Below are 25,911 nucleotides of genomic sequence, written 5' to 3'. Positions count from 1 at the left end.
CTCTACAGTACATTGTACTTTGTAAGTGTCAGTGAAAGGAATTATGTTGTATTAAAGCACAATTGATTATCATTACTTAAATAGTGTAATCTAAATTATACATTTTAGTGATGAATTCTATTATGTTTAAATATATAGTTTTCATTTAAAATACCAATATAATATATGCTTGGTAGTCTATGATTCTTGACAAGCAGAACAAATGTATATGAGCTTTTCGCCCTTTTCATTAGTGTGCCTGAATTAAATAAGAGTTTTCATTCATAAAATGTCTAAAGAATAGCTGTTAATTTTATCAATATATTTTAATGCTCGTTATTACTAGGGGCGATTCAGTTCACATGTGCATCACACTCGCCAGTAACTACACTGCTCCTGACAAGCTCTGCAATAGATATAGTTGGTCTGCTGCTCTCACAAGCCTGAAGCTAGTGCTGTGACATCAGCGGCTACGTAGCTGGGCTGAAAGAATGGTGCATGCGTATTACGGGGGAACAAGCGCCATGTTTCTAACTGGGTAGACCCCCCTGTTAGGACTCGTATAATGAGTCCCATAGGGGGTGAGTTTGGAATAGAATGGTTATTTAATACCTTATTAAACCAAAATGAAGAAAAAACTGAAAAATTTAATTTATTATGAAAAATAATTATCTGGGTGTGATCTTTTGAAATAGATCAAGTTTTTTGGGTTTCTTTTTTTTTCTTTCCGTGCCATGTCCCTTTAAACTTTAAGATAAAGCATTCAAATTAGGAGAGATTAAAATGTACTTTTATTACCAAATGTTCTTTGTTCTGTTGGTATTATTTTTTGAAAAGCATTCCTATGTAGCCTCAGGACAAGCAAAGCACTCCTGGTAGCTGCTGGTTATTCGTAGATACATTCATATTCCTCTTGTCACTGACTCACTATATGTGTTCAGCTAACTCCCAGTTCAGCTACTAAGTAGTGCATTGCTGCACAGAAGCTTAATTGAACTATGTGTTTAACTTCTTTGCAGTGGTTAAATACATAATTATATGCAAGTTATACTGCAATAATAATTAAAGCATGTTCTGTTTCACTTGTATGTTCCTTTAAGTCTCCTTGAGTTATTTTGCTATATATAGATTGTTCCAGCAAATGCTATGCTAAATATTTTCCTAGGTTTGATATTATTTTCGGATGTCGTTGTATTTGTCTTAAACAAATCTCTTCTGTGAAAACATTGCGTGCACTTAGATACACCTCTGCAAGTTAGATCCTTACTTATGTAACCTATATGCTTGTCATGTTCTTTAAAAAAAGGGACAATCACACACTTTTGTCTCTACAGTTTACAAATTACTTTTAAAATAGTATGATTTAATATTTATGGTTAAAAGCCTTACATAACACTTTACATGAATCTTTAAACAGGGAATGAAGTCTTCCTTCAGGGTAACAGCACTGCATTTAATTTTACCCCTTCCATAGACTTAATTAAATTTGTGTTTCTCCATATTGCGTTACCTTTGCAAGCAGACCACACACACAATATAAATAGAACAAATATATAAAAAGCAACAACTAAGAGTCTCCTCAAATGTGTATACAGTATATATATATATATATATATATATATATATATATATATATACATATACTATATACATATACTGTATACATATTTATATATATATATATATATATATATATATATATATATATATATATATATATATATATATATATATATACTGTGTTTTCATCTGTTATCTTCAGTAAAAGATGTGCATTGACACTCGTTTTTTCTTTTCCATTTGTATTTTTTAATTTTTTTAGAAAAATTCATTTTACTTTAAAAAAAAATGTTTTTTATTTGATTGTTTTTTTTCATTTTTGTTTTTCATTGGTTCACATTGAGTGTTGCTTAATTATTAACACTCATATCCCTCTACATAATTGCAACTCAATAAGTTTCGGTTCACAATTATTGTAAGAGCCGTATCACATTTACACATATCATGCAAGTTTCGTTACAGCTTAAAGATTACGTTCAGTACATTTGCGCATGTCTGTGATGTGGCTCCTATGTTTGTGAGTGGCTTAAGATGGAATGACGCCAAGAGGGCGAGTTCTGGAGTTACAAGTTGCAAGTTTAAAAGGAGGTGGTTGTTCTAATGACGACAGGCCAAGTTGAAGGGCGGAGTCCGAAACGCGCGTTGCCTGACTGGTGGATGTGACGTCAGACGCCAAGAGAGTTGGATACTTACATGCTGTATCGAGTCGCTGACACTGATTGATGTGGAGCACAGCTTGAATCACCATTGTTTTCTGTGACACGGACGCTCTCTGTTATACTCCAGACACGGTTTGGGTGAGATTGCTCTGAGAGCGCTGCATTTGCTAATTCCTTATCCTTACGGCGGACCCTTGTCCTTGAGTGCCGGAGGGGCTTGATTACACTGTCACAAAGTTAGCATACATATGGCAACAAATGTCAACATAGAAAAGGAAACACTTTATTACATTTTGGTGATACTTGACATCATGTGTTATCCTAATAACGATTACCATCTATGGGATGTATGAACTTTCTTAAGTGCATGAACTGCTTCATTTGTGATTCCTCGCTGCATCTTTTATCTCTATAATTGCCAGCTACCCTACCATTGCTTTTTCTGCCATTTGCATGAACTGCTTATAGTGCATGAACCGCTTTAAAGTATTTGTATCCTGATCATATATTCCTATGGTTTTGCATATATAACCTGGGCTTGCTTTTTACTCTCCATCTGACCTCCTCCACTCCATATTTGCTTGATAACTGGGGACGCCCAGTTTGTATGTATGTTTGTATGTATGTTTGTATGGATGTTGTGACATCATGATTTTGTGTATGCAACAATTTTTTTGTTACATTTTCCTTGTGAACATTAAAATATTTCTTTATTTTTTCTGCAGATTTTTGCATTTCATTATTATTCATTTTTAGTGCGGAGTCTAATATTTATATTTATACTATTTTTTGGTGTAATTGGTAGGAGTACACCATAGTCTTGAGCACTTATTATCTTACATTGACTAAGTACATACATTTATTTAGTAGTGCTCATCCTCTGATCTATTATATATATATATATATATATATATATATATATATATATATATATATATATACTGTATACACATTTGAGGAGACTCTTAGTTGTACATACATACATACATACAGACAAAGGTACAAGTACTCACTGGATTTAAATTAAGGGGTGACAACCCCAAAATGTCACTGAAATAAAGAATGAAGTGATTTTATGCATGCGTGTACCTTTATCTGATGTGGATTGCCTCTTAGTACCCTGGTCTTGTAACTCCCCTGATTGTGAGAGTGCTCTGACTGTTGGATATATATACATATATCAGGTGTCTGTGTGCTCATGTCTTATTGCAGTGACTTCATCAGTGAAGTAGTAGTATCCATCTAGATTGTGAGTTCCCACGGGAACAGGGCCCTCAATTCCCCCTGTATTTGTCTGTAAAATTTTGTATCTTATCGTATTGTTTCTCCACTGTACTGTTATCCTTGTACCCATGGGCAGCGCTGCAGAATCTGTCGGCGCTTTATAAATAAAGAATAATAATCATATTAATAATAGTAGAAAGTGCATTGTTAATTACCTTTAGAATCTCAATAAAAGTAAAATTTTAAATATTATGTATGTTGTGTAACTGAAACGGTAACAATTCTAATAAAAATCTATTTTAATTCCAAGCTATAAATACATAGTTAAAACCTTTATGAAATTTGAATATTGCATACATATGCTTTTACATGTTTTCATCTACTTAACAGCAAAGAGCTCCAATGCACTTATGTATATGTATACATATGTATTTATGTGTTTTATCTATATATATGTCTTTAAAATATATGTAGAAATATGTAAATACATATGTACACATCTACTGTATAGACATAAATATATATATATATGTGTGTATATATATACACATACACACACATTCACACACATATATATATATATATATTTATATATATACACACACACACCTATGCATACCTACATATCCATCTTTAAACATGTATATGTATGTATCTCTATGTTAAGGCCCTTGCCTGTTTTTTTCCTAACACCTGAGACTCATATCTTTAAATGTTTATAACTTTTGTGTGCAATATTTTTTTTTAATAATTTTTATTAGATGGTGTTATTATGGTGTTATTATGCGTGTAACTGTACTTTGTAATGTACTTTTTATGTGTTTTGTTCAACTTTTATGTTTCATGAAACAGTTAATCAGAGCTCTAAAGTCACGCTAAACATTCTAGAGTAAATCATGTTTGCGTTCAAGTGATCGCGTTTACTTTCAACTCGTAATACAAACGGTAAGCCCGACTAGCACAAACCCTCCCTTATCACTCTGGCCCAAACGCTCGAACTCCACTCGTAATTTAGCTTTTAATTAATTTGCCAAATAAAAAGCAATTTACAGTATAGTCTTGCTATGTTTACCAAAATGGTCTAAGTGCTTCTATATCTTCACTTTATACATAAGTTACACTGAGGTTTCAATATCCAGTCCTAAAAAAATCACATGCACGCCAACATTTCAGGATCTTAAATCTTAAAGGGACATTCTAGTATAAAGGTAAATGTATAAGAATCTGTTTTTTAAACAAATATTTTCTTTTACTGTGGTTTAACCCTTAAAAACTAACTGCTAACTATGAGCTCCATGTACTAAGCCGTCAATTCATCCGTCATTGTAGACGCGGATAAACTCGCCGTTACTCGCCGCGGGCGAAATGGTGTCCGCTGTCGCTATGTACTAATATTCCCCCAATAAATAGACAAGTCTAGCCCGCCGCGAGCAGTTGCGGATTGTTGATAAATTTGACGCCTCGCTCGCCGCGACTAAGCTGATGGTACTTAACTTTCAGTTGAATTGTCTGGCCAATTATTAACACGTGACATGCAAGGTGTCACGAACATCATAGTAGTCGCGGGAATAGAATTTTGCTCCTATAAAAGTTCAACTTATCTAAACAACTTTATTATTGTTCAAAAATTTTTGAAGAGTGATAACAGAGCGTTATTTTTGTAATATTTATTTACAATTTGGATATGGCTTCATCTGGATCTGATAATATATAAATATTAATATAAAAATAATTATAAAGATTGACAACTAACAATACAAATTTAAATAGATTACTCTTTAATTACAGTCGACAAATTGGGCGCAATTTATGTACATGGAAATGAGAGACAAATTAGACGCCAGTTATGCTGTAAGTACAATGCTGATATTACTGCCTTTTATATATGTCTAGACTGGCGTCTAGATTGACTTTCCTATTGTTTTGTACCTTGCCCGCCACCTAAAAGGTGGCGAGGCAAAAATAGCGAGGTGGGAGCGGAAATTGTAGCGAGCGGACAAATAGATTTTTTAGTACATTCGTTTTTTGGCGAGTTGGTGGTCAAATGTGTCTAATTACAGTGAAAAATGGAGCGGTAGCGAGGTTTGGCGGATAAGTACGCTCGCAATTTTAAAGATGCGAGTTTTAACATAATTGACGGCTTTGTACATATCAGTTTGCGAGTTTTGACGCGAGATTTGTTGCGGGTAGCTCGCTGACTGCTTAGTACATGGAGCCCTATGGCTAGATTATGAGTGGAGTGGTATTTATCGATCCCGCTCGCATGCTAACTCTGCTAGAAGTAAGCTTTTTGTGTGTGCTCGTACTAAAAGTTAAAAATAAAAAGGTTTCAATCTCGCCCTAACCCGATGCTTGCAAAAAGATTGTGTTAATGTTCTTCTTCACTTAGAAAAATATGTTCTATTTATTAATAAATACATATTTCTACATATATCTGATGGTATTTTGGTAGATTGCATATATATATATATATATCTATATACAGTATATATTTATATAGGTATAGATATATACAGATATATACAGTATATATACTTGAATGTCCCTTTCATCACACGTAAAAATACACTTAAAACTTCTATTACCCAGTTGGCTACTGAGAAATCTTTTGGACCAAACATTAAAGACTGTCATATATTAGTATGAACTAATGGAACAGATATCTTAAGATGTAAGTAACACCATGCAACTTAAAGATGTCCTATATATATATATACACAAACCCACATATATATAGATATGAAAATCTATTTAAAAATACTTAGAAGATATTCCCCTATGTGAAAAACATTGGAATATAAAATAGTTACAGTAAATACAAAGATAAACACTATATTAAAGGGACACCGTACCCAAAAAATTTCTTTCGTGATTCAGATTGAGCATGAAATTTTAAGCAACTTTCTAATTTACTCCTATTATCAAAAATTCATTTTCATTTCATTCTCTTGTTATCTTTATTTGAAATGCAAGAATGTAAGTTTAGATGCCGGCCCATTTTTGGTGAACAACCTGGGTTGTCCTTGCTGATTGGTGGATAAATTCATACTCCAATAAAAAAGTGCTGTCCAGAGTACTGAAACAATAAAAAAAAGCTTAGATGCCTTCTTATTCAAATAATGATAGCAAGAGAATGAAGAAAAATTTATAATAGGAGTAAATTAGAAAGTTGCTTAAAATTGCATGCTCTTTCTGAATTACAAAAGAAAAAAATTGGGTACAGTGTCCCTTTAAATATGGATATTGCATACATATGATTTTTCATCTACTTAAAGGGACAGTCTATTCCAGAATTTTTATTGTTTAAAGAGATAGATAATTCCTTTATTACCCATTTCCCAGTTTTGCATAATTAACATGGTTATATTTATATACTTTTTACCTCTGTGATTAACTTGTATCTAAGCCTCTGCAGACTGCCCCCTTACTTTAGTTCTTTTGATAGACATGCATTTTAGTCAATCAGTTTTGAATCCTAGGTAACTCCACGTGCGTGAGCACAATGTTATCTATATGGCACACATGAACTAACACCCTCTAGCTGTGAAAAACTGTCAAAATGCCCTGAGATAAGAGGCAGCCTTCAAGGGTTTAAAAATTAGCTTACGAGTCTACCGAGGTTTAGCTTTCAACAAAGAATAACAAGAGACATTTGATGATAAAAGTAAAGTATTTACTACTCACTTCAGTAAGTGCTGTAGGTCTCGAGTTAGAACGCAAGCTATAGGTATTTGGCTTTTTCTAAAGTTGCGTTCTCCATTGAAGTCTATGGAAAGCAGAAGGAAACACAGTCGCAATATCGGAAATCCTGAAGTAAGCACTTGTTGGCTTTTGCTCACAAGCAAACAATTTACTTTCAACTTGTAATATGTGCACTAACCCGCGGGCATTAAAAGTTTACTTCTGGCAGTATTTGCATGTGAGCAAAATTGTTATATAGCGCACCACTTGTAATCTGGTCCTTAATGTTCTCTAGGGAAACTTTGATGCTTAATTTGTTAAATTAATATGATATATTAAGGCATTTTGAAATTGAGCTAAAATTTCCGTAGCAAATTTGTAAAATTAATATTAAATCAGTGAAAAGGTTATTATTTAATTTGGACATTGTGTGTATTTTGTTATAACATTTTACAAATTTGACCCTTTTTTCATGTGCACAAGCAGTGTGAATTCCATGTTATAAAGATAAGGAAGTACATTGTTTATATTAATAGCGTACACAATCTAACAGCTCAACTTTTAGCAGCAAAGTGCTGAAAAAGCAGGAAAATGAATAATGAATGTATGTTGCCTTATTCATGTTGCTATGTGTTTCTTTAAATATTCACCGATCAACCGAACATTTTGAGCTAGAAAGAAAGGCCTGGCATTATCAACAGAATGTATATAACATCCCATTGCAGAGTTACATTGCCTACAGCTTGGTGCTGCATGTATCTTTGGCATATCAGCTGTTCAAGGTCGCAGATATTTTGCTCTAGGCCTAGGTAATTCCCTGTTTGGCAATACTCTGCAGTACTCTGCATCTAAGCTGCCTCTGGCTAAGATAGTATAACATTAACTTCACAAGCTCTCATCTCTACATGGAATACAAATAAGGAAAAGAAAAAAAAACAATAGCAAGCTTATCAAATTAATACAGTTGCATTGCTTTCAATGGGATTATTTATCAAAACCTGCCAACTGTAGACTTTGGTAAAAATACAACACCAGATACTGTATATAAAAAAAAGCAAAATCCCATAACAGAGGAGTTCAAGCATATAGCAGTATTTCATATTGAAGTACTGGGGGGGGAGATTGCAAACAGTATTGAGCACAGCTTGTGCCGGATTTTGTAGACAATATTGCTATGATTTCTTAGTGATTTTCTATTCAAATGATCCAATAGGAGCTACATTTTACTAATCAAAATATTATAATTTGTTTAAATCATATGGATTATTTAAGTGAGATCACAAATATTCAGAAATATAGAGTATGCTATTTTATTTTCTATAAGGACAATTGAAAAAGATGCCTACCCTCAAAAGGGGAAGTAAAGTAAAAATATGAACTTTCATAATTCAGACAGATCATGCAATTTGAATCAACTTTCCAGTTTACTTTTATCATATTGTCTTAAATCTCTTGGTTTACGTAGGTTGAAAAACATACCTAGTTCATCTAGCTTGTGGTAGTGCACTGCCGTACCTTCAACAAAAGATACCAAAAGTTCAAAATGGGAGTTTCATCCTTTCTTTAATTAAGTTAAATTAAAATCAAACATTTTTATTATGCACATGAATGAGTAGTGAAGTGATTAGACAAGTTAAATGTTAAAATGTATTTTCATAGGTAAATGTTTATGTTAAAACTGTTTATATTAGTATAAGTAAGAGGAAAGATTTGTTGCACAATTGTTTACTAGGTATCAGTTGCTCAAAAGCTAAAAGAGGGAAATCCCACACCTCCACAAGTATGAAAAAAAACAACATACATAAAATAATATACTTAAACAGTAAGTACGGCTGCATCAGACAAAATAGACGTGAAATCTTCAGTGTAAGATGAAAAGATTTATTTCGGCATAAGCATAAAAACAAAAATATTCACTGACATAGTCAAAAACAAGTAGAAAGCTGCTCACTCCAGAGCCGGAGTGAACAGAGGTAGCAACAATAGAAACTGTATACACGTTTCGTGCGGGGCTGCTGCACTTGATCACTACATGAATTGTATCTCCTGATGCTACCCTTAAATAGCCATAGAAAATGTAATTAATCAACCTTCCAGTTAACCCCTACATGGCAATTACATACTGCTGACACATACAACTGAAAGTACTACATAAAAATGTGGAATTGTTATTCATACTTTAAGCTAAAAGGTGGAGACGTTATAAATAATTCATATATATTCATATGAGAAACTCCCATATACATATTTATGTAAAGGCAGAGACAAAATCGACACATGATGAAAGAATAGTATCAATTAATTATACAAACAAATTCACATCAGCCTCAACATTTAATCCCTCTGGTGACCTTGTTTGTAAATAAAAAATCAATTTCACTTCTTTTTTACAGAGTGCATAATCTCTGTCACCCCCTCTTTTGTCCAGGGCACATGGTCAATGGCTTGAAAGGTAGCTAATGAGGAATCCCCATTATGTTCAAATTTAAAATGTGAAGCCACTGATGTGAACACATCAGGGTCATCAATGTCCCTGATATGTTCAAGAGCCCTATCTTTGAGGGCCCTTGTTGTTTTACCTGTGTATTGTTTTTTGCACCCCATACAGGGGAGGAGATACACTACATGTGTAGATTTACACGAAAGTGGAAACCTGATATCATATTCTTTGTTAGTGATACTGGATTGAAAGGTGCTCCCCTCAATAATATAGTTACACATTTTACAAATCCTAGCCCTACATTTATAGAATCCTATTCTCCTTCTGAGCCAGGTTCCAGATTTTTTCTCTGGTAACAAAGAGGGCGCAACCAGGTTCCCAATGGTTTTAGCACGTCGAGTGACACACTGTACCCCATCTGAAATTACTTTACTGAGAATTGGATCATTCTCAAGTATAGGGAGACAATCCCTAATGATGTTGCTGATGGTTTTAAATTCTAAACTGAAAGGGGTGCTGAAGATGACTTTATTGAGCTCATCCCTTTTCTGTTGCTTTTTATGTCTTTTATACGTGAGCAATGAAATTATATACTTTGTGTATATATATATATATATTTATATATATATATATATATAAATAAAATTGTTGAAAAATCTATCAAAACTGATATAGCTTAGATATAAGAACACATTACTCCTATTGTCAGTGCTCTATGTTCAAGTGCTATTAAAACACTGGTTTATTTTTTAATGATTCTATATCACAGCTTGTACTTAAAAGTATTAAACCTTCCAAATGTACAGAGTTAGTGCACTGGGCTTCTGTTGTTAAGGTTCCTTATTGGTAGTAATACACTGCAGCCAGGAGATCACACGTGTGTTTGTCATACGTGCTTTTATAATATTATAGAAAGGAAAAGACCAAAAATAAAAAAAAGATTCTTGCTAGAAGGGATGGAAATGTGTGGTTTAAGTTTTTCATAATCTTTATGCTCTCACACACACAAATTCTGAACCTAATATAAAAAGAAAAGGTTGTTGATAGGAAGGTTTAATGTGTTTGAGGTTGTGCTTGAATAGTGTCTGAAAGGGAAGCACATTGTTTTAGTTTTATTAAATAAACACTTAAACTAGAAATTTCTCTTATTTTTCACATTGAACTGGCTACTTATTTTACCATTGAATGTGTCCTTAAAATGTATTTATTCAAAACCTGTCATCTATTTATATTTGCCTATAGCTGTTCCAAGGACTGTGATTGTTTTCCCTAGTTCAACTTAACTAGACAGCTTCTAAAAAATTAAAGTCTGTGCCGTGCATAGTAAAATTTGCCAGTAATAAGGTGGGTATCCACAGAAGCTTGAGGGAATATGTCTCAGCTGTCGTATTTTATTTATGATTTTACTGTCTTATATAGAATATTTTTTATTATTTCCATTGTATGTTTTTATAGAACAGACAAGCTAAGAAACAAACAACACTGGAAATTGGGTTAACTTAGTCATGCTTATTTCTTCATTGCCCTATGCAATGTCATTTTAGATAAGTTGTATATATCTGCTAGTTTCCAAATAAAATGTAGTTTAAAAAAATCTTCAAGAAAATTTTAACTTTTCTAGTATGGTTGGTCTATGATTAAGGCGTAAGCTCTCACCGAAACGCGTAAGACCGAACCAACATACACCCTACGACTGTGTGTTTCTCCTATGTTTTACCTAACAACTGCTTTTACCTGATGGTTTTACCATTATTTTCTTGCGAGCGAGGAGGAGCTCGCTATCCGGACCTCCAAGGTTCCTTTGAGTGACAGCCTGGGAAAGCACACCTGTGAAAGACGCAACAGCGCAACAACGTAACACATTGGAACCGGCATCGCCCTGGGAAGCAGTGTCCGCGTATTGTGGAGGTGTCGAAGAGATACAAGATTCTCACCCATCGGTTATGGTAAGACCTCACGCCTGCAGGCGACTGAACAGAGGCATCCCGTGTGGAGTGGTGAGTGCCCTGTAAACAGGGCTGTTATCTTAATGCACGACACTGAAGCTGCATACTCTGAATTAGGCTTTAATTGCCGGGCTAAAAAACTGATACACTTGCTGATATCTTTCTAAGATGAACTTACTGTCTGTTGTCAATGTCCGCTAACTGGCTATATACGGAGCAAAGCAAATGTGTTTTGTGTTTAACTTTTCTAGTGCTTGTTTCAATTTTGACATTTTAATTTATGATTTTTGCTTCAAGAAATTCAAATAGAGCATGTCATTTTAAACAACTTTCCAATTTATTTTTAGCACCAATTTTGCTTTGTTCTCTTTGTATTCTTAGTTTTAAGCTAAACCTAGGAAGCTAATATCTTATGTTAAAGCATTTTGACAGTTTTTCACCACTAGAAGGTGTTAGTTCATGTGTGTCATATAGATAACATTGAGCTCACGCATGTGAAGTTACCTAGGAGTACGTACTGATTGGCTAAAATGCATTCTGTCAAAAGAACTGAACTAAGGGGGCAGTTTGCAGAGTCTTAGATACAAGGTAATCACAGAGGTAAAAAGTATATTAATATAACGGTGATGGTTATGCAAAACTGGGGAATGGGTAATAAAGGGATTATCTATCTTTTTAAACAACAAAAATTCTGGTGTTGACTGTCACGTTAACTATAAGTACTCCCAAATCCCTTTCCTCTTCTGATTTGCCAAGTCTAGTGCAATTTAATTAATAGGTTACCTGCTTATTTTTACTTAGAAAATGTAGAACCTTTCATTTTCCAGAATAAAAGAACAAGGCCCAGTACTGATCCCTGAGGGACTCCACTGATTACATTGGACCAATCTTTTTATGATCTGTTTACTACTACTCACTGTTCCCTGTTTTTTTATCCAGTTATTTATCCATGAGCTAACATTTTCAGCTATTCCCAGTCCCTTAATTTTGTACATGAATCTCTCATGTGGCACTGTACCAAACACCTTTGCAAAATCCAAGTATATCACATCAACTGATTCCCCTTTATCCATATTTTTACTTCCTTCCTTGTAGAATCTAATTAGATTAGTTTGACATGATCTATTTATCACAAAACCATGCTGATTTGAACTCAAAATCTTATTTACATGAATAATATCCCTTATAATCCCTTCAAGTATCTTCCCCACTATTTATATCACACTAACTGGTCTATAGCTTCCTGGATCAGCCCTGCTTCCCTTTTTAAAAAGTGGCACCACATCAGCTTTATGCCAGTCCTGGGGTACTATGCATGAGGATAATGACTCTTGAAAAATTAAGAGTAGAGCTTTGGTTATAACAGTGCTAAGTTCCCATAAAACCCCTGGGTGTATTTCATCTGTGCCTGGAGTTTTATTTACTTTAATATTATCCAGTTGTTCCTGATATCGTCTAGAGATAACCCAGTTAATAGTATCGGCTTGTATGTTCTAGTTTGTTTCAAAGTATCTCCCATTAGTTCTTCTCTTGTAGAGCTTTGGTTATAACAGTGCTAAGTTCCCATAAAACCCTTGGGTGTATTTCATCTGTGCCTGGAGTTTTATTTACTTTAATATTATCCAGTTGTTCCTGATATCGTCTAGAGATAACCCAGTTAATAGTATCGGCTTGTATGTTCTAGTTTGTTTCAAAGTATCTCCCATTGGTTCTTCTCTTATGTATACTGAATAAATGAACTGGTTTAGTACCTCAGCCTTTTCCCTGTCAATGTTAATCATGCTTCCCTTCACACATTTTAATATACCTATACTTTCCTTCTTAGATTTTTTTTTTTATGTACTTAAAAAACTTTTAGGGTTTGACTTAGAATCCTTTGCAATTAATCTATTTTTTTAAATACCCTACTTTTTGTCCTAATTTTTATTTAGTCACATTGGCTTGGATTTATTTTCTTTACTCTTATAACCATGTGGTATGTGTTGACATGTATATTTGTTTAACAATCCATTTATCCTTAAAGGGACACTGAACCCAAATTTTTTTCTTTCGTGATTCAGATAGAGCCTGACATTTTAAGCAACTTCCTAATTTACTCTTATTATCATATTTTCTTCCTTCTCTTGGTATCTTTATTTGAAATGCAAAAAATGCAAGTTTAGATGCCGGCCCATTTTTGGTGATCATCCTGGGTTGTTCTTGTTGATTGGTAGATACATTCACCCACCAATCAAAAATTGCTGTCCAGAGTTCTGAACCAAAATCTTAGATGCATTCTTTTTCAAAAAAAAGATAGCAAGAGAATGAAGAAAAATTGATAATAGGAGTAAATTAGAAAGTTGCTTAAAATTGCATCATCTAGCTGAATCACGAAAGAAAAAAAATTGGTTCAGTGTCCCTTTAATTAAAGAATACTTTGTCCCAATTTATGTTATTTGCCGATTTCCTTAAATCATTTAATTATGCTTTCTTAAAATTAAAAGTCTTAGTTAAACCCTTATAACTCTGCTTATGGAAAGTCAATTTCAAACATGATCATGGTATGATCACTGTTACCCAAATGTTCTTTGACTTCTATGTTTGATATTATGAGGCCTATTTATTAAAGGTCTGTTGGACCTGATCCGACAGTGCGGATCAGGTCCAACCGACCTCGCTGAATGCGGAGAGCAATAGGCTCTCTGTATTCAGCATTCCACCAGCAGCTCTTGTGAGCTGCGGGTGCAACACCCCCCCAATCAGCCGCCAGCAGGGGGGTGTCAATCAACCCGATCGTCCCCGATTGGGTTGAATTGTGCCGATCTCTGTCCGCCTGCTCAGAGCAGGCGGACAGGTTATGGAGCAGCGGTCTTTAGACCGCTGCTTCATAACTGCTGTTTCTGGCGAGCCTACAGGCTCGCAAGAAACACGGACTCTCAAGCTCCATTCTGAGCTTGATAAATGGGCTTCTTTATCTGTATTGTTTGATAGCACTATTGTATTGTGTATTTTGTATTGTATTGTGTATTGTGACATGACGTTATCCCTGCGGACATTTAAAAATCTATCTCCCTTAGCTGTTTTAGTAGTTTGATTGGCCCAGTTTATGTGGAGGTAGTTAAAACCTCCCATAATTAGAGCACAGTTATTATTAGCAGCCTTTTCTATTTGCATTAGTAGTTGATTTTCCTCCATGTCACGAATGTTGGGCAGCTTCTAGCATGTTCCTAGTAATATTTTTGGGGGATTTTTTCCCCCACTCTTTATTTCAACCCACAGGGTCTCTACATTACCACATTTATTATAATAAATACCATCCCTTATTGTAGGTTTAATGTCTGGTTTAATATACTGTACATGCAAATTCCTCCACCCTTTTTAATACTCCTGTCCCTCCTAAATAAAGTGTAATCCTCTAAATTAACTGCCCAGTTATGTGAATAATCCCTCCAGGTTTTAGTGATACTGATTATATCATAATTCTCTTCTGCAGCTAAGACCTCCAGCCCCCCATTTTACCGTCATGCTTCTTGCATTTGCTATCATATATTTAATTTTCATTTGTTTTCTGCTGCTTCTTGGTGCACATTACTTCAAATTGTAACATTTCCTAAGTGTACCCTTCTTTAACCCCTTAACGACCGAGGACGTGCAGGGTACGTCCTCAAAAAAAAGGCAGTTAATGCCTGAGAACGTACCCTGCACGTCCTCGGTTTGGAAAGCAGCTGGAAGCGATCCTGCTCGCTTCCAGCTGCTTTCCGGTTATTGCAGTGATGCCTCGATATGGAGGCATCCTGCAATAACTTTTTTAAGCCATCCGGTGCAGAGAGAGCCACTCTGTGGCCCTCTCTGCACCGGAGATCGGTGGCTCCCTGCGTTGGTGGGTGGGAGCCGGACCGGGAGGCGGGGTGGTGGCCATCGATGGCCCTGGTTATCTGCAGGGGGGGGCGGGATCGTGGACGGGGATGAGCGGGGGCGCGCACGGACGCGCGCGCGTGCACGGGAGGGCGGGGGCGGGCGCGTGCACGGGGAGGGAGCGGGTGGGAACCGCTACACTACAGAAAATGTGTTAAAATTTTTTTATAAATGCCTTAATATTAAAAAAAAAAAAAGATCAGCAAGGTGGTGGGGGTTTGTCTGTGTGTGGGGGGAAGCTACACTACAGAAAAAATCCAAATAAATATAAAAAAACCACTTTTTTTTGCAAACTGGGTACTGGCAGACAGCTGCCAGTACCCAAGATGGCCCCCAATGAGGCAGAGGGGATGGTCAGAGAGCGGTTTTGGGGGGGGATCAGGGAGGTTGGGGGCTAAGGGGGGGATCCTACACCCTAGCATATGTAAATATGCTAAAAAAAATTTTTTTTTTTTTTTTAAAAAACCCTTTTATTTTAGTACTGGCAGACTTTCTGCCAGTACTTAAGATGGCGGGGACAATTGTGGGGTGGGGGAGGGAAGGGAGCTGTTTGGGAGGGATCAGGGGGTGGGATGTGTCAGGTGGGAGGCTGATCTCTACACTAAAGCTAAAATTAACCCTGCAAGCTCCCTACAAACTCCCTAATTAACCCCTTCACTGCTAGCCATAATACACGTGTGAGGCGCAGCAGGATTTAGCGGCCTTCTAATTACCAGAAAGCAACGCCAAAGTCATATATGTCTGCTATTTCTGAACAAAGGGGATCCCAGACAAGTATTTACAACCATTTGTGCCATCATTGCACAAGCTGTTTGTAAATTATTTCAGTGAGAAACCTAAAATTGTGAACAATTTAACTTTTTTTTCAATTTGATCGCATTTGGCGGTGAAATGGTGGCATGAAATATACCAAAATGTGCCTAGATCAATACTTGGGGTTGTCTACTATACTACACTAAAGCTAAAATTAACCCTACAAGCTCCCTAAAAGCTCCCTAATTAACCCCTTAACTGCTGGGCATAATACACTTGTGGTGCGCAGTGGCATTTAGCGGCCTTCTAATTACCAAAAAGCAACGCCAAAGCCATATATGTCTGCTATTTCTGAACAAAGGGGATCCCAGAGAAGAATTTACAACCATTTATGCCATAATTGCACAAGTTGTTTGTAAATAATTTCAGTGAGAAACCAAAAGTTTGTGAAAAAATTTGTGAAAAAGTGAACGATTTTTTGTATTTGATCGCATTTGGCGGTGAAGTGGTGGTATGAAATATACCAAAATGGGCCTAGATCAATACTTTGGGATGTCTACTAAAAAAAAATATATACATGTCAAGGGATATTCAGGGATTCCTGAAAGATATTAGTGTTCTAATGTAACTAGCGCTAATTTTGGAAAAAAGTGGTTTGGAAATAGCAAAGTGCTACTTGTATTTATGGCCCTATAACTTGCAAAAAAAGCAAAGAACATGTAAACATTGGGTATTTCTAAACTCAGGACAAAATTTAGAAACTATTTAGCATGGGTGTTTTTTGGTGATTGTAGATGTGTAACAGATTTTGGGGGTCAAAGTTAGAAAAAGTGTGTTTTTTTCAATTTTTCCTCATATTTTATATTTTTTTTATAGTAAATTATAAGATATGATGAAAATAATGGTATCTTTAGAAAGTCCATTTAATGGCGAGAAAAACGGTATATAATATGTGTGGGTACAGTAAATGAGTAAGAGGAAAATTACAGCTAAACACAAACACCGCAAAAATGTAAAAATAGCCTTGGTCCCAAACGGACAGAAAATGGAAAAGTGCTGTGGTCATTAAGGGGTTAATCCTTTCTTTGAGATATTCTAGGTGTGTCATATACTGACTGATCTGTCTGTTTTATTATGATTGAACTAACCCCCATCCCCCATGTTCCTAGTTTAAATTATTCTCTAAGCGTGCTACCATCAACATCTACCCCGAAACAACTGCACCCATATCATTCAGGTGCAATCCATCCTTACTGTATATACACATATACAGAGGAATTGTTTATATAATTCATTAGTAAAGTTTTTTTTTTTTTTAAATTGTATGTTACTTCTTGATCATGATTTTAAATTTGGCAAATCTTTTTAAGTATGTTACTTGCTGCACAAGTGGTACAGTATATTTTATAATCGCATAAGAAAAACCACAAAGGCCAGTGGAGCTCAGGTTATTGCAGAAACGTTGAAGCTGTTGAGTTATACTGTCTCATTTTCATAATATGTTGAACTGTGTCATAATTTTGCAGTATAATATTCTCAATTGTTAAAGACAAGTAATTCATATTAGTTAGAGACATTACAAGAATGAATCTGTCATAGTTAAAATGAAATTATACTCCTTAATTATGCCCTGTGAATGGTGTTTTTAAGATGAAAAATCAATTTTGCATAAAACATGTGTCCTGAGTTAGCTTTTTTTTCTCTAACAGCCTCTGCAAATTTCCTACCATGAAGCCCAGGAAGTCATTTTTTACATTCTTCTTCTGCCTGAATAACAAATACTATTGTGACCATTTATTTTCAGTGAATCATTTAACTAATCTTTATATATTAAAAGTCATAGCTCTTGAAGTGAAAAAATAAATTGGACGTGGATACAAATTCTTTAAAAAACCCATAGACATATATATTTTTTAGCTGTCACAAAAATGTTATCAATTGTGAACATTACTTAAAGGGACACTGAACCCAATTTTTTTCTTTTGTGATTCAGATAGAGCATGCAAATTTAAACAACTGTCTAATTTACTCCTGTTATCAATTTTTCTTAGTTCTCTTGCTTTCTTTATTTAAAAAAGAAGGCATCTAAGCTATTTTTTTGGTTCAGTACCATGGAAAGCACTTGTTTATTGGTGGGTGAATTTATCCACCAATCAGCAAGAACAACACAGTGTGTTCACCAAAAATGGGCCGGCATCTAAACTTACATTCTTGCATTTCAAATAAAGATACCAAGATAATGAAAAGAATTTGATAATAGGAGTAAATTAGAAAGTTGCTTAAAATTGCAGGCTCTATCTTAATCACGAAAGAAAAAAACTGGGTTCAGTGTTCCTTTAATGTGTATTATGATCAAACTATCTTGACATGTGGGCATATCCAGTATATTAAGACAAGCAGTGGCGTCACTAGGGGGGGGCGGGGGGGGGGCGGGCCGCACCCGGGTGACACCCTCCAGGGGGTGACACCAAAAAAAAAAAAAAAAAAAAAAAAATTTTTTTTTTTTTTTTTTTTTTAAATTTGTATTGAAATTCAAAGAAATACAATGTTGAGATGCATAGATTTTTTTTTTATTAGAGGGGCTGGCATTTGTGAACATTGGTGGGACTGGGGAAGTTGTAGACACACAATTTTTTTGCCCCTTGAGCCAGTGCTGCAATCTCAACAAATAGTTTCCCCGGCTGCTTTTGCTTGTTTGTACTTTGCTTCTCCCGTGCCCAATTTCGCTATGAATGTTGTGGGCATGCCGTGGGCGCTGCTAGCCTAAACCTGCCTGCCTATCTGTGCTCACTGCTCAGTGACATGTGGAGCAGTGGAGTCACTCACTGCTGTGCTGTCTCTCTAAACGGGAACTGGCAAATCATGAGGGGATGCCTGGCACCTGACTGCATGACTGTTTGACACTGTCTTTAAAGTGAAGGAGCCACGTATGATGCCCACCAGACCATTACGATTACGGTACACTAAGTGCACACTGAACAGGTAGGAGGGCGGGCGGGGGTCTGGGGGTGGGCAGAGTGCAGAGGTGATTGGCCATAAGAAGCGGTAGGCACGCGGCCCGGGGCTGTGCACTGACAGGTTTGGAACAGAGTCAGAGAGCAGAATTTTCATAGTTTGCACACCTAAAACTTTTCTTTAGTGATTTATTTTTAGAGTGCTCTGTTTATCTTTCATTTGATGCTCTGCTGAGCCAGGGAGCAGCTCTAGGCATGCGCTTTATAATTAATGCAGTGCAGTTTACATATTTTGTATGTGTGTGTCTGAGTTTTTGTGTGTGTGTGTGTGTCTGAGTGTTTTTGTTTGTGTGTTCGTGTGTCTCAGTGTTTTTGTGTGTGTGTGTGTGTGTGTCTCAGTGTTTTTGTGTGTGTGTGTGTCTCAGTGTTTTTGTGTGTGTGTGTGTCTCAGTGTTTTTGTGTGTGTGTTTTTGTGTGTGTGTCTGAGTGTGTTTCCGAGTGTTTGTGTGTGCATCTGAGTATGTTTTAAGTGTGTCTGAGTGTTTGTATGTGTGTTTGCCTGTGTTTTTGTGTGTGTCTGCTTTCGGGGGGGGGGGGGGTGACACCATAACTTACCGCACCGGGTGACACCAACCCTAGTGACGCCACTGAAGACAAGGGGTTTTTTTTACTGTTAATTTAGAGAGTGAACACAGAATAAATAACTCCAAATATACTATTCTTACTTAATGCTGGGTACAAAGCAAGGAGTTATATATATCCAAAGCAAAACAGCCAGAGCTCACTGAATTTTATGTTATAGAGCAATTTATTGCAAGCAAAGTGTTTCAGGGATATTTCCCTTACATTAAGCCACACCGCTTTCACAATATGATTTATCAACATGATTTATTTAGTATAAAAAAGTAACTGTTTAATCTCTTTAGCCTCACAGACCTACCCAAATGTTTTCACGTTTTTCTATTTAATTAAGTGCTACAATAGAAACACAGAAATAAAAAATTAATTTCTAAAAATAAATATACCTAGATTCTAGGCTTGATGATAATCAAAATATATTTATTGTTCTCTAAAAAAAAGGGGGGGGCTTAACCTGGAAGTCAAAGTAAGTGGGTAGCAGCATCCTATGCTATAGAAAGTAATTCTGGAATATAGAATTTTACTTGACAGTAGATGTAACAGGGAACACCTACAACTGATAGCAACATTTTTTTTGAAACACATAGAAATCAGATAGTACTGCTTCCAGCATACTTTACCCTGCCTTTATTTCAAGCCTCATATTTGTGTCTTCAGTGTAATAAATATTTTGCATATTTTGAGACAAATTTACCAGCTTAAAATTTGCAACATAAAACAACAAAACCTGCAGGAGTAAAATGCTTAGAGAATATGATTACAACTATGAGAAAACTTAAACGTTCAGGAGCATGCATGTATCTGCAGCAAAATATGGCCTAGATTTAGAGTTTGGCGGTAGCCGTGAAAACCAGCGTTAGAGGCTCCTAACGCTGGTTTTAGGCTACCTCCGGTACTTAGAGTCAGTCAGGAAAGGGTCTAACACTCACTTTTCAGCCGCAACTTTTCCATACCGCAGATCCCCTTACGTAAATTGCGTATCCTATCTTTTCAATGGGATCTTTCTAACTCCGGTATTTAGAGTCGTGTCTGAAGTGAGCGTTAGAAATCTAACGACAAAACTCCAGCCGCAGAAAAAAGTCAGTAGTTAAGAGCTTTCTGGGCTAACGCCGGTTTATAAAGCTCTTAACTACTGTGCTCTTAAGTACACTAACACCCATAAATTACCTATGTACCCCTAAACCGAGGTCCCCCCACATCGCCGCCACTCAATTAATTTTTTTTAACCCCTAATCTGCCGACCGCCACCTACGTTATACTTATGAACCCCTAATCTGCTGCCCCTAACACCGCCGACCCCTATATTATGTTTATTAACCCCTAACCTGCCCCCCACAACGTCGCCGCCAGCTACCTACAATAATTAACCCCTAATCTGCCGACCGCCACCTACGTTATACTTATGTACCCCTAATCTGCTGCCCCTTACACCGCCGCCCCCTATATTATATTTATTAACCCCTAATCTGCCCCCCTCAACGTCGCCTCCACCTGCCTACACTTATTAACCCCTAATCTGCCGAGCGGACCGCACCGCTACTATAATAAAGTTATTAACCCCTAATCCGCCTCACTCCCACCTCAATAACCCTATAATAAATAGTATTAACCCCTAATCTGCCCTCCCTAACATCGCCGACACCTAACTTCAATTATTAACCCCTAATCTGCCGACCGAATCTTGCCGCTACTGTAATAAATGGATTAACCCCTAAAGCTAAGTCTAACCCTAACCCTAACACCCCCCTAAGTTAAATATAATTTAAATCTAACGAAATAAATTAACTCTTATTAAATAAATTATTCCTATTTAAAGCTAAATACTTACCTGTAAAATAAACCCTAATATAGCTACAATATAAATTATAATTATATTGTAGCTATTTTAGGATTTATATTTATTTTACAGGTAACTTTGTATTTATTTTAACCAGGTACAATAGCTATTAAATAGTTAAGAACTATTTAATAGCTAAAATAGTTAAAATAATTACAAATTTACCTGTAAAATAAATCCTAACCTAAGTTACAATTAAACCTAACACTACACTATCAATAAATTAATTAAATAAAATACCTATAATTATCTACAATTAAACCTAACACTAGACTATCAATAAATTAATTAAATAGAATACCTACAATTATCTACAATTAAACCTAACACTACACTATTAATAAATGAATTAAATACAATATCTACAAATAAATACAATTAAATAAACTAACTAAAGTACAAAAAATAAAAAATAACTAAGTTACAAAAAATAAAAAAATATTTACAAACATTAGAAAAATATTACAACAATTTTAAACTAATTACACCTACTCTAAGCCCCCTAATAAAATAACAAAGCCCCCCAAAATAAAAAAATGCCCTACCCCATTCTAAATTACAAAAGTTCAAAGCTCTTTTACCTTACCAGCCCTGAACAGGGCCCTTTGCGGGGCATGCCCCAAAGAATTCAGCTCTTTTGCCTGTAAAAAAAACACATAAAATACCCCCCCAACATTACAACCCACCACCCACACACCCCTAATCTAACCCAAACCCCCCTTAAATAAACCTAACACTAAGCCCCTGAAGATGTTCCTACCTTATCTTCACCTCACCGGGTACACCGATCCGTCTTGGCTCCAAAATCTTCATCCAAGCCCAAGCGGGGGCTAGACATCCATCATCCAACGGCTGAAGAAGTCCAGAAGAGGGTCCAAAGTCTTCATCCTATCCGGGAAGAAGAGTAGATCCGGACCGGCAACCATCTTCTTCCAAGCGGCATCTTCTATCTTCATCCGATGAGGACCGGCTCCATCGTGAAGACCTCCAGCGCGGACCCATCTTCTTCCGGCGACGTCCAACTGAAGAATGACGGTTCCTTTAAGGGACGTCATCCAAGATGGGGTCCCTCGAATTCCGATTGGCTGATAGGATTCTATCAGCCAATCGGAATTAAGGTAGGAAAATTCTGATTGGCTGATGGAATCAGCCAATCAGAATCAAGTTCAATCCGATTGGCTGATCCGATCAGCCAATCAGATTGAGCTCGCATTCTATTGGCTGTTCCGATCAGCCAATAGAATGCGAGCTCAATCTGATTGGCTGATCGGATCAGCCAATCGGATTGAACTTGATTCTGATTGGCTGATGCATTAGCTACGCGGGTCGTTACCGACAAAACTCCAAATCTAGCCGTATGGCAGCAGTTTTGCAACAATCTTATACATTAGCAAAAGCACTAGATGGCAGCACTATTTCCTGTCATGTAGTGCTCCAGACATGTGCACGATACCTAGCTAGATATCTCTTCAACAAAGACTAACATGAAAACAAATAAAATTTTATAATAGAAGTAAATTGTATTATTTTTTAAAACAATATTCTTTATCTGAACCATGAAATTAAAAAAAATTGTGTTTCATACCCCTTTAAGACAAGCCAAATGAACATCCTTGGTCAGTCCACTCAGCAAGGCTGCAAGACTTTTTAACAAATCAAAAGTAAAGTATGCTTTGAAATTTGTGCTTTTTGGTAAGAATACAACATTATATTTTGAAATGTCAATGTACATTAAATACTACTGTATATCATTTAAAATAAGAATTGTACGCAGTTATTTCACTTTGCAGTTTGCTGCATACTTTTAATATAAATCTATGTCAGAGAGTTTGTAAAACAGCACTCTGGGGGGCATGGAACCCTGGATCAGTCACTTATAGATTATGCACAATAAAATAAAGTTGAGTTCCAGCCACCAAATATCTTTTAAAAAGGGACCTTTATTGTAACATGGCAGGGTCCAAAGTGTAACAAATAGATGACGTTTTGGGCCTACAATCAGCCCTTAGTCATATCTGAAACATTGTATGTATGTATGTATGTATGTATGTATGTATGTATGTATATATATATATATATATATGTATATATATATATATATATATATATATATATATATATATATATATATATATATATATATATATATATATATATACAGTATATATATATATATAATGTGTATTTGAATTACAATTTTTACTTTGTACTTTCAATACACTTTTTAAACTGCTATTTTATTGTCTTTATTTCTGTGTTTCTTCTTTGCATACAAAGATTTAAGCTATGCTCGTTTGTGAGATGCATAGCTATCAAGGAATAATTTGCCATTAGAGAATCCAGTGAAGATTCAGAATAGCACCATGGCACCTACAAATATCCTTAGCAAACTTTACCTATACTAAAAGCAACTGTTACAGTTGAAACTGTTCTCTTAAAAACTTATTTTTCCCATTATTGAAAATACCCCAAAGCATACTTGCAACCATCCAATATGGACTAGGAGAGATATTTGTATACATACTTAGGGCTAGATTACAAGGGGCACGCTAACTGCTGTATGTGAACAAAATGGGTTTATTGTGGGTGTTTGCAGACGTTGGAAGTGGTGTGAGTATTACAAGTTGAAAGTTAACAGATTCACTTGAGCACAATTTAATTTAATGTGCGCCCGGATAGCACATTTTCAGAGCTCTGGTTAACTGTTGAGCTTGAATAAAAAGTTGTACAAAATACATCAAAAATACATTTGAAAGTACAGTTATATTTATAGTAACGCTGTCTAATAACAATTATTTAAACAAATATTGCATACAAAAGTTACATGTGCTTTAATATATGAGATCTCAGGTGTTATAAAAAAAGGGCTAAGTACCTATGTATTTATTTGAGTATATACAGTATTTACTTACAGAGATATAAACACATTAATACATATGTATACACACACAAATATATATATATATATATATATATATATATATATATATATATATATATATATATATATATAAAGTGCATCAGAACCCTTTGCAGTCATGTAACGGAAAACAAGTAAAGTTATATTGAAGCAATATTAATTTTTAATAAAGTGTTTGTGTATTTAATGTAAATATTTCACATTTCAATGTTCCTCACCTAAGGGACTATGTTCTATGCATTTATAAATATATATATATATATATGTATATATATATATATATATATATATATATATATATATATATATATATATATGTATATATATATGTATATATATATGTATATATATATATATATATATATATATATATATGTTTGTGTATATATGCAGGTTTAGATATATTTTATTAAAAAACATCAGATATACATAAAAATATGTATTTATGGATAAATAGAACTTATTCTTCTATGTGAAGAACATTGGAATGTGAAATATTAATTTTTCATGTCGGGTTAGCTCATTTGGGTAAGTATGATCGAGTTTCCGTGAATTTTTGGGTGTTCGTTTTTATTCACTTTTCGCTCTCCACTGAAGTCTATGGAGGAATATGTTAACGCGGTTGTTAAACTTCAGCTTTTTATGTGCGTTGAGTTAGTGCATGAGCGAAAACGTTTTGCTTTCAACTTATAATATGCGCAGTACCTGATATGCACAAAAAGACGAAGTTGAGCGACATTAATGCGTAAGCAGGAGCACTAAATAACGCTCCATTCAGAATGTAGCCCTTATTATTTTATTATATTCTAATTCATTTGTCTATGTTTTGCACTCTCACCATCTTTTTCATTCTACAGTCCAAAAATGTGGGCTAAAATTTTGATGGCTAAATTTGTCAAAATGAATATATAGTGTATACATTTATACATTGATTTCTATACTATGCTTCTCTATGTTTCTTTCAGAGATGGATTTCTGTGAGACACCACACATCTTACGCTCTGGTTATCAAACCAACTTACACACTGCTTCCCAACATGGCTACCCGTTAGAGATGGGTTCCGATGTAGATACAGAGACTGAGGGAGCTGCTTCACCAGACCGTGCCCTTAGGATGTGGATGAGAGAGATGAAATCAGAACACAGCTCATGTTTATCAAGTAGAGCAAACTCAGCTTTATCCCTGACTGACACTGACCATGAAAGGAAGTCCGAAGGGGAGAATGGTAATACATTAAAAACCCAATATATATGTTTACATATACAAATCTATATATGCAGGCTGGAATAATATGAATCATTATACATGAGTGCAAAGGTTACAACCAGTCAGTAGCATTTTTTTCTTTTTCACTTATCCCATGATTTTTTTTTTTTTTTACCAATGTCAAGTGGGTAGATGAAAATGATATGCACAAAAGAAAA

General features: G+C 35.4%; 1 protein-coding gene across 6 annotated transcripts in view; it reads left to right on the top strand.

The window, feature by feature from the left end:
• TENM1 (teneurin transmembrane protein 1) overlaps positions 1–25,911 on the top strand; it is a 1,037,319-nt gene that overhangs the window by 117,196 nt on the left and 894,212 nt on the right. For all 6 annotated transcript variants that reach the window (XM_053699127.1, XM_053699121.1, XM_053699124.1 and 3 more), the window contains exon 2: positions 25,452–25,712. In XM_053699127.1, coding sequence (XP_053555102.1) covers positions 25,452–25,712 — 261 coding nt within the window. The remainder of the gene's footprint in view (positions 1–25,451; positions 25,713–25,911) is intronic.

The sequence above is a fragment of the Bombina bombina genome, chromosome 1, assembly GCF_027579735.1.
Source record: "Bombina bombina isolate aBomBom1 chromosome 1, aBomBom1.pri, whole genome shotgun sequence".
NCBI classification, from domain to species: Eukaryota; Metazoa; Chordata; class Amphibia; order Anura; family Bombinatoridae; genus Bombina; species Bombina bombina.
Note: the sequence above shows the minus strand (reverse complement) of the source record. Positions and strands in the feature narration are given on the sequence as shown.